This window comes from Gavialis gangeticus, unplaced genomic scaffold, assembly GCF_001723915.1.
Source record: "Gavialis gangeticus isolate Ggan-Ray unplaced genomic scaffold, GavGan_comp1, whole genome shotgun sequence".
NCBI classification, from domain to species: domain Eukaryota; kingdom Metazoa; phylum Chordata; order Crocodylia; family Gavialidae; genus Gavialis; species Gavialis gangeticus.
The window spans coordinates 19973865-19983241 of NW_017729011.1; the positions used below are offsets into that span (position 1 = coordinate 19973865).

At 50.9% G+C, this 9377-nt stretch overlaps 1 protein-coding gene across 4 annotated transcripts in view; it reads left to right on the forward strand.

Annotated features, from left to right (window-relative positions):
- Window positions 1–4582, forward strand: part of RXRA (retinoid X receptor alpha) — a 206647-nt gene extending 202065 nt beyond the window's left edge. For all 4 annotated transcript variants that reach the window (XM_019510776.1, XM_019510774.1, XM_019510775.1 and 1 more), the window contains one exon: window positions 3347–4582. In XM_019510776.1, the coding sequence (XP_019366321.1) occupies window positions 3347–3494 (148 nt within the window). In that variant the 3' untranslated portion in view covers window positions 3495–4582. The remainder of the gene's footprint in view (window positions 1–3346) is intronic.
- The last annotated feature ends 4795 nt before the right edge of the window (window positions 4583–9377 follow it).

Below are 9377 nucleotides of genomic sequence, written 5' to 3' on the forward strand. Positions count from 1 at the left end.
GGCAGATGAGCATCACTGCTGGGAAGTGAAAGCCTCAATTGAAGCTTCTCGCCCTCTCCACCTCCTCCCAATACAGCTGGGAATGGGAGGAGGAATTTGGAACGGCTTTCCTGCATTTCTCCAGAATCTGAGTGGGTGCATTTTCCCAGTTGCTGCAGAGCTGGAAAAAGCTGGAAAAGGCCTGCGGGTCGATGTCAGTGCACGGGTGTGTAGGTCAGTCAACAAGGCAAACTGGCTGAGAAAAGGGGACTTGCAGGTCAGCTGGCTTTATTGGACGTTCAGAATCATGGATCCCTTTATGACAGTAATTTCTTTGAACAAGGATGGAGGCAAGCTGGCCAAAGTTATTGCTTGGAGGTGATGATTTGCTGGACCGGGGCAGGCTGGCTGAATAGTACATGATCTGACTTGTGTGGGGTGTAGGGTCAGGGCTTTGTGTGCCTTGCCAGATGGGCAGGTAACTGGGGAAGGGGTTGGGGGAACACTTTTGCCAGTCACGAGTTTTGGAAGGTGATGGGGCTCGGTGGGATGATGTTGGGGAAAACAATGGGAAAGGTTTTTTTGGAGCCCATCAGAAAACATGAACTTCCCTTAAGTGGTGGAGCCTGTCTTCAGTTCCTAACCCAATTCACGTTCATCTGACGGGGCAAAAAAAATGAACCTTTCAAGCCACCCTGGGCCCAGTTTTAACTGGCCGTTGGCTGTTAGTGCTTTTCACTGCTTCAGCTCAGAATAAGTGGCCAGCCCTGCATCTCATGCAGCGGGAGCTGTGTTTGAAAGCCTGGCCGTGAGCTTTCCTTGAAAACCCTCTGATGTGAACACTCCTGGTGTGAGTGCAAAACGCGCACTTGAATTTATCCTGCTTCTGCTGGTCTGCTAGTCGTTGGGTCACACCACCTGCCTGTGACAGCTTTGTAGCTACGAGGTGGGGCTCAGGCCTGGTGACCACCTGTCTTTTGCTCGCGACTTCTGGATTCGTCTGAACGTGAGCCGCAGGGACAGGGAATGCAGTCCGCCCCGCAGTGAAACTGAAACACGTGTGCGAAGGGAGAGGGCTGTGTTTCACATGCCACCCCTCCCAAATCTCGTAAAGACCCAAATGGCTTGATGATCCTAGACTGCAATGGTCAAGACATCACTGAGTTCCCGTGACCCTGAGGACTGTGTCAGTGATTGCTATGAAACAAAGGTGGAAGGACATACTCGGCCCATCCTGTGATGGATGATATGGTCCACTGGGCAGGACTTGTGGATTCTGGCCCCAGCAATACCACTGCCTCAAGATCTTGAACAAGTCAGCTCACCCCTTTGTGCCTCAGGTCCTCCTGCTGTGAATGGGTGGGACCATTAGACCCGCCTTTTCGAGACACTCTGACACCAATAAGCCTAAAACTTCCCACGCTAAAAATAGTCCCAGGGGAGCTGCTGCCTCCCCTCCTGCCCCAGGCTCTGTAATGGAGAGGATGGAGCCGAACAGGGGACCAAAACAGATTAGAGAGTCAATACCTAAATGGAGGACCTGCAGTTACTCACCAAGTGAGGTTCAAAATAACAAAGGCTGTTCTTCCTCGTGCTTCGTGGCACAACACGGTCACCGCAACGTGCAGCCGAATGCATCCTCGGCAGTTGTGCACCTTGCAGCGAATTTGCTAAAGACTAGAGCTACCCCTGGGGCATTTAGATACCCTGAAGGCTTGATTTCAGACTCATTCAAAAAATGGGCAATGGTGGAAATCCGTGAGCAGCAACTCACAGGAACAGCGATTAAACACTCACTGGCCAAATAAGCCTCCTACACAGCAGCCAGTTTCAGGGAAACCTGCCAAAGTAAAACAAAACTGCATCCCAGCCATATGCCCCCGCCCCTCGGCCCCTTCCCTGGGTCCCTTGGCAGGGAGGGCCTGTTGCGTACGTGACACGAAGCAGCCGCATGTAATCAGCCCCATTCTCACCCTTCCCAATCCCGGCTCCGGCGCATTGTGCTGCAGGCCAGTTATCTCACGGTTAAACCTATCTGCGAGCTGCAGCCATCATCTGGTTTGGTTTAAAGTGAAACTTCCTGAATGGGATGGCAGGGCTGATTTGTTTTTCCTGGCCCTTGTCCCGCTGTTCTCGCCAGCTCAGCAAAAATATATTTGTGCATATGTGTGTGTGTGTGTGTGCGTGTGCATATGATAGGAGTGCACAGGATCCTTCTCCCTTTGCCGGCCCAGATCCAGCCATTATGTTGCACAGCTTATTTTAAAGCCCTGATTGCAGAGTGACAATAAAAATAAATACCTATAGCCATTCCCAGTTATTAAAGGGATGGGTTGTCTGTGCCCCCTTCCCCCACCAGCACTTATACAAAGACCAAAATTGAGTAAGGAGAAAAGCAAAGAGAGCTGATGGGACCACTCGAGGGAGAGAAGCAGGGTAGGAAAAGCTTCTCTGCCCTTTGCAGTTGCAAACTTATTTGGTCCAAATTCCCTTCCCCCCTGCCCTGGGTTGGTCCTTGCAGAAGGACTTTCTTACCCGGCCTGACTTGTTCTTAAAAAACTAGAGAGCCTCAAAATCTGCGCATGGCCTTTGTGGCTTGCCAGCTCTTCTTTAAAGGTTGTGAGTGCAACATGAAAAGTGTCTCGACCAGGCTGACCGAAGAGAAAGAGCTCCTTTCAGCCAGTGTGTACAAATGGATGTGGTCCCATCCCACCAGCCAAGCGGGGAGGGAGCAGTGCTTATTCAAGCCAGCGAGAGGAGGAGGATGAGGAGGAGGGAGGTGTGTGCGCTGTATGTGTTAACCTCTGGTGGCATCTGTGCAGAGCTGTGTCATGCTGTTTATTTTGAGATGCTGAATTACTTCACCGAAGGCACTCAGCACCTAGTGAGTCTCACGAAATGCATTAAAAGTGCCTGATGGGATTTTTTTTGTGGGGGGGAAAGGGGTTACGATGCCGATTTTTTTCCTAGTTCCAGTGTCCAACAGGAGCTGGTGTGAAATAGTGTGGATGCCCCGAACAAGAGAACTTGCTCATGATGCTTTTCTCTCCTTTGCTACGGTGTGAAGGACCCAAACCTGCACCGCTGGAAACCAAATGCCTGAGCAGGGGAGGAAGTTGCACAAACCTTTCACTGAAGTTAGTTAGGGATGTTCTCATTGATTGCATGTACTTGGAGAGCAGAGAGCCAGATGGTACTTTTTCTGCGACATGCCTGGATGAGGAGGGTTTCACCATAGGGTAGAGCCAACCGTGTTTGGAGTAGGCACACAGGCATCAGTAGGGTTTGGAGTCACTTGTCCCACCTCAAAGTCCTGTCTGCGGCGTCTAACCACGTTCTCCTCTCCTTTTTTTGTCCCACCCTGCAGGTTTGCAAAGCTCTTGCTCCGTCTCCCTGCCCTCCGATCCATTGGCCTGAAATGCCTGGAGCACCTGTTTTTCTTCAAGCTAATAGGAGATACACCCATCGACACCTTCTTGATGGAAATGCTGGAAGCACCCCACCAAATGACTTAAGATAACCTCTTCTGGGTCCGTCCTTTCACCCAGTGGGGGCCTTCGCAGCCTCCTTCCGCCTCCACCTTTCCTCCTTCTCTTCCTTCTGCCCCCTAATGCCAGAAACACCGTCTGCTCTTCTCCGTCTGACCCCGGGCAACACCCCGACGCCCTTGCCTTCTCGTCACGTGGACCCTTGCTCATCTTGTCATCGCGGCGTCTAAGGATAAGGAGGGCTCTTCTAAAATGTTAGCTGTAGAGAAGTGGGGCAGAGTGTTTCGGATGCCAGCGCTCCTCCCTCCCTGTCACCGACGGGCATCAGCCTAAGCCGAAGGCCGGGGGTGACGTTCCCCTGCCCGCCCTTGATGTTGGGCCTGGCTTCTCACCCTGGAGCCCAGCCGCTTGGTGGGAAGTGGGGATGGTCTTGCTCATAAGAGCGCTAGGCTGCTGGGGCTGGATGAGCTTGGGGGAGTAATTAATTCTTGCTTGCTCACAGCTGGATATTTTCAGAGGATGGAGTTTTGGAAAGAGAAGAAAAAAAAAGAAATCTATTTTTTTGCTTTCTCACTGTTACTCTTCGTATTCGCTTTTCCTTCTCGAAAGGAGTGGGCCCCTGCTGTCCCCTGACCGAGTCACCTTGGCTCTGCACGGAGCCCTCTCCTTTTCATTCAGAGCAGGGGATGGCGGGATGGATCTCGCCTCCCTCTTCCACCTCGGTCCCCAAACGGAGAGATGACTGGTCGCACTGAGAGACTGAGCCCCCCTCTGTGTGTGGAGGGCAGCGCAGGCGGCGGTCGCCCAAATAGTCTTGCTTTCCTTTGGGGAAAAAGCAATGGAGCATCACAGATTTTTTTTTGTCCCTCCCCTCCCCAAAGATGACTCTTCCCTCTGTTCTGGAGCTCGCCGATCCAAACACCAGCCAACTGGAACACGCGGGTCCGGAAGCGGTCGCTTTAAGGTTGCAATCACTCATATCCCTCCCCTCCTTCTGGTTTGTCCCTGCCCCTCCCTTAGCACACGCACGTACAACGCGAGGTGCATTGGACACGGTGGAACATGCACATGCACGCGCTCTCAGCTGGCCCTGCCAACTGGCGGATGCTAACCTGGGCAGCTTTGCATTGTAGGAGCAGGGGCCGGCTGCTCGGGGAGGCGTTTGTAGGTCTACAGCAACTCGCACCCCATCCGTGGGTCTCTCCAGATTAGCATGGCCTGGGTTGTGACAGCCTGAACTCCCACCCCATCGGTGGGTCTCTGCAGGTTAGGGTGACCTGGGCCATGACAGCCCGTGGAGCAAAGCTGCAATCGACTGAGCCCTTGGGTAGGCCTGCGTTGTGCATTCGTTGGTGGAAAAGAGAGGGTCACCCCTACCCCCAGAATATTCCCCCATCTTCCCAGTGTAGAAATGATACAGCATGAGGGTCCCAACAGGGATCAGGAAAGCAGGAGGCTGCGTCAGCCAGGAGGGCCGTGTTGCATAAAGATTTGCTTGTTGCATTTTAAATTACCGATGAAGAATGGAGATTGCAAAGCAGAAATAACAGTATTCACACCCCCCTGCCTTTTTGTTCCCCTCCCAGAGACTCTCAAACTGCTGCACTAGAGCCAAGTGTGGTGCTTGCTCGGGGGCATCTCCTTTCTGGAGGGGTGGTCATGCCAGGCCTTGGCCAGACCCAGGTAGGAGGGTGCACTGAAGGGACTGCTCTTTCCCTGTGGCTTTGGCTGCTGTTCTGCGTTCCTGTGGGAATCCCGAAGAACAAAATTAAAATGCACGCATTGCAGCTTGTTTCTGTAGAAAACCCGTGTCGGCTCCACCAAGGGGAGGCTACAGGGTTTCAGGAGCTTCCCTACGAGCTTTGACTCGAGCAGCAATGTTTTATCCATAAGAAAACCCTGGGCAGGAGCGTTCCCTCTGGTGTATTCTCCAGGGCTGTGTCCAGACCCATTTTAAAATGACCCAAGCAACCGGCTCTCCAGTTGTTCCTGGAGAAGAAGGGAGGCTATTTCACAGTCTGGTGAATCTCATGCTTAGGAAGTTTTCCAGCCCTTCAGCTTGACTCTCCCTCTGTTTAATGTGCAGCCGAAGTTTCCACTGACTGGCTTGGGCTGCAGGAGCTGCTCTTACATTTTTCTGGGGGGAGAGGCGGGAAGACGGTTTGTTTTGCTTTTGCACACTGCTGCTTTTCGACTTAATCCCGGTCCGTTTGCCAAAGCACGGCGCCCTGCACATTTCCAGGACCATCTCGGGAGGGGGTTTCTTGGGGGACGGCGTCAGGCAGCAAGGGAGCGCCTTTCCTTTCGGGTCCCAGCTTCACTCCGAGCAGGTGTCTCAAGAGCCCAAGTTAGAAAACAAATGGAAAGAAATAGGAGAGCAAATAATGAAGGAGCTTGCTGATTTATTTTTTTCCCCCCAGAAGAAAGTAACCATTCTTAACCCACCGGGGGAACTCGCGGGCTGAGCCAGGAACGAGGTGCCTGCAGTTGGCTCCCAACCAAGGGCTTCCCCGCCACTTCTATTTGATTTGTGCTCAAAAACGACCGAGGATTAGATTCCAAAAATATTTCTTCTCCCCCGCCTTTCCCTGTCAGCTGCTTTGTGCCTGGGTGAAGGGAGAGCGAGCAGTCCCACCCCCAGCTCTCACCTCTGGCCCTGTAAGAGATGCAGCTGTTACTCCACGTCCCTCCTTGCAGGTGCTGCCCAAACAGGCTGGTGGTTCAAATCCTTCCCCCTTCTCTCCCCTTTGCTAATACACCTCTCTCGCTGCTAAACAAATACCAAAGATTTCAGGTCATCACTTTCCCCCCCCCCACCACTCCCGGGTCGCCCCGAAGTGACAAACCTGCAGAGGCAGGAGCGGGGCTTTGGCGGCGTTTCTTCCGCAGGCTGCCTGCTGCTGAAAATATTATTAAACAGCTTCACCCTGGAAGAATTTGCCAGGAAAACAAGGCTGGAGAAATGAGCTGCATAGAGGTTGCCAGGAAATGCAGGCAGAGGCTGTTCGTTCCCAGCCCCGTCCTCACGCAGGCACCGTGGTCGCAGGCCAAGGTGGGAACGTCCCATCTCGGCTGGCCCCTTGGATCTGAGCTCACCAGCTTTGAACCTCTTCCCTCCATACAATGCCACTGCCACTCGGTGCATGGAAATATTAGGCGATAAGGAGCTGGCATGCATCTGCATTCGCACCCTGAGCCTGCCCGCGAGAGAATATTAAAGGCCTTATTAAAGAGCCTATCGACCTGGCCCCACACTAAACACTGTTCATCTCCATCAGGCAGAACCAGCTTTTTATTTTTTATTTATTTTTTATTTTTTTCATTTTATTTTATTGGGTGCTTGAAAGGCGCTGTGTTTGGGGCTGGAAGTCTGAGCGGCTATTTCTTTTTCTAGGCTGCGAGCACGTGCTCCCTGCCAGCTACTCCTCAGCCACCGGGGGAAGTCGGGGCCGATTCTAGGCCCCTGGGATGGGTCCCGCGTTGGCGGAGCTGCTTCTTGGGCAGGGGGTGCCGAGCTGAGGCCTAAGGAGCGTGCAGCTTGTCTCGTCCGCGTTAGCATTAGAATCGAAGGTGTTGCCCTTATTAAAACGTGCTACAGTGTTAGCTCCAAATGCTGCCCTGCCAAATGCAGCATAGTGCCAGGATGAAGCGCCGTGTCGCGGTTACACCGTGAGTTTGGCCCTCGGGGGTTTATTTCTGGCTCAGTTCGTTGGCAGGCGGGATGACCCTGGGCGCTTTTCTGTCTCCCGTGCACTGGGGATGATGCTAATTCCTCCGAAGAATGGATTGTGAGGTTCAGCCTGCATTTTTAAATGGCCCATTGTGGCAGGCTGATGTGCACGGTGCTGTATTAAGTTGGTAGGGTTGCCACAGGAGATGCTGTTACCACATTGGCTTGTCTTTGCTGACTTTAGTAAAACTCCCTTAATTTATACCAGCCGCAGCTCTGGCCCACGAGGGAATCTTTATTGCACCCTGAACACCCATGAACAATAAACCATGTCAGCCCTTGATGGGCACCAACATCCTCCCCCCCAAAAAAAAATCCCCCAAATTCAGTTTTTTCCAGTGCAATTGCCCAGTTAGAACAAACATAAGCTGCACTTGGGCTGTGGAGAACCCACCATAGCAGCCTTAAAGCGACCTGCTTTTGCATGGATTTCACTCTTTGGTTTATATTTTCTTTCGCTTTGGCTTTTTATTTTATTCCCCCCCCCATCATTATAATAATTATTATAAATATACTGCAAGCTTGTTTGAAGAGGTGATACATGGGTAAAGAAAAAGGCACATTATTCACTAGAGAGCTAGGACTTTTATTTAACCAGATGATAGTATTCGTGCAAAATCTGGTTCAATTAGGGTGATTTTTTTTTTCTTTTCTTTTTGGTGGGACAATCTTTAATTTTCTAAAGATAGCACAAACATCAGCTTTTCAGCCAGCCACCCACCGCACTGGAGGTTCCTTACGGCCTTTCTGCGTGTGTTCTCAATTGGGATCTGCAACAAGAAGAGCTTAAAAAGGCTTTTGAGGATGGTCTTCAAGAAGCTTATCAGGCCTTTCCTACCCGTCCATCCACCTCCAACACCGAGTTCAGGTGGGACCTTAGCAGTGGAGATCCTTTGGTTGAAAGGCCTTGAAAACTCACAACTGTTGTCTATTGAGGAAACACACAGAGGAATTTCCCCCCACCCCTTCCCTTCGTTCCCGAAAGCCCAGCTAATTTCTGCACTTTGTCAACTCTTGGATGGTGGGTTGGATTGCGGTCTATGTCACACCTGCAGGCGTGGACCTTCCAGCTGAAACCCGGAGAAGTCTCCCGGGGGAGAAAAGGTGTACGCTAGGTTGGTTTTTGTCTGAAAGGCCAAGGAAGATTCACGATCAGAAAAGGAATTTGGCCCTCCCCTCACCCCTGGAGTCCTCTAATGGACTGTAAGGTCTGGTCTCCAATATATTTCTTTGCAGCAGCCCACTTGAATAACTGTTGAGAGTATACTCAGTCATCCCGTCCGCTGACTCTGGCTGCTCATCTCTCCTCTTGCTGCCACCACCCTTCAGTGCATTGAAACCATTGGGGACAGCTTGGGGACCTGCAGCAGCACAGCCTTCTACCCGGAGTCTGCCGTGGTTGTCAAGCCATCTCTCTCCCTAATGAGCAAGAGGAACTTTTAGTGTTTGCAATCAGAAAATGAGCAAAGGCTCATCCCCTGGGGTCTTCATCATCAGAGCAGGACCAAAGGAACCAACCCTCCCTCTCTCCCGGTCAACACTTGGGCTCTCTGTGTGTGGACGATCCTGAAACTGGTGGCAGCCGTGGGATTGAGGATGGGGACACGTGACCTTGTAGCCTGTGGACTCACAGTTGGCCTTGCCAATCCCCAGCAGTGGCTAATTAGCTGATGATGTCCCCATCAGTGACTAGAGTGCATGATCTATTTTAAGTTGATACATATGTGCGTGTGTATACATGTATGTACTGTAGATATATACACTGTATAAATACCCTCACTCACATATACATATATTATAACCATAGCAATTACAGACTTTTGCGCTTTTGTTTTGTTCAAATTGATTCTATATTTTTTTTTCCTATTTTGTTTTGGGTTTTTTTCCCCCTCATACCTTTTTGCTTCATGCAAGCGAGTACGTTGTACCAGAGCCCCTTCCGTGTCGGCAAGTGCTGAATGATTTTTACAACTTGAGATAGAGGAAATGCATCTATTTTAAGATGCCCTTTTTCTTTTTTTCTTTTTCTTTTTTTTTTTTTTTTTGGAGCAGCAGATGGGGTGAATAAAATAGCTTTAGCAGTTCCCAACACTTAGCGATGGATGCCTTAGCTATGGGACACATAGCTAAAATAAAATACAGCAAGAATTACAAAAATAATAAAAAAGAAAAGAAATAAA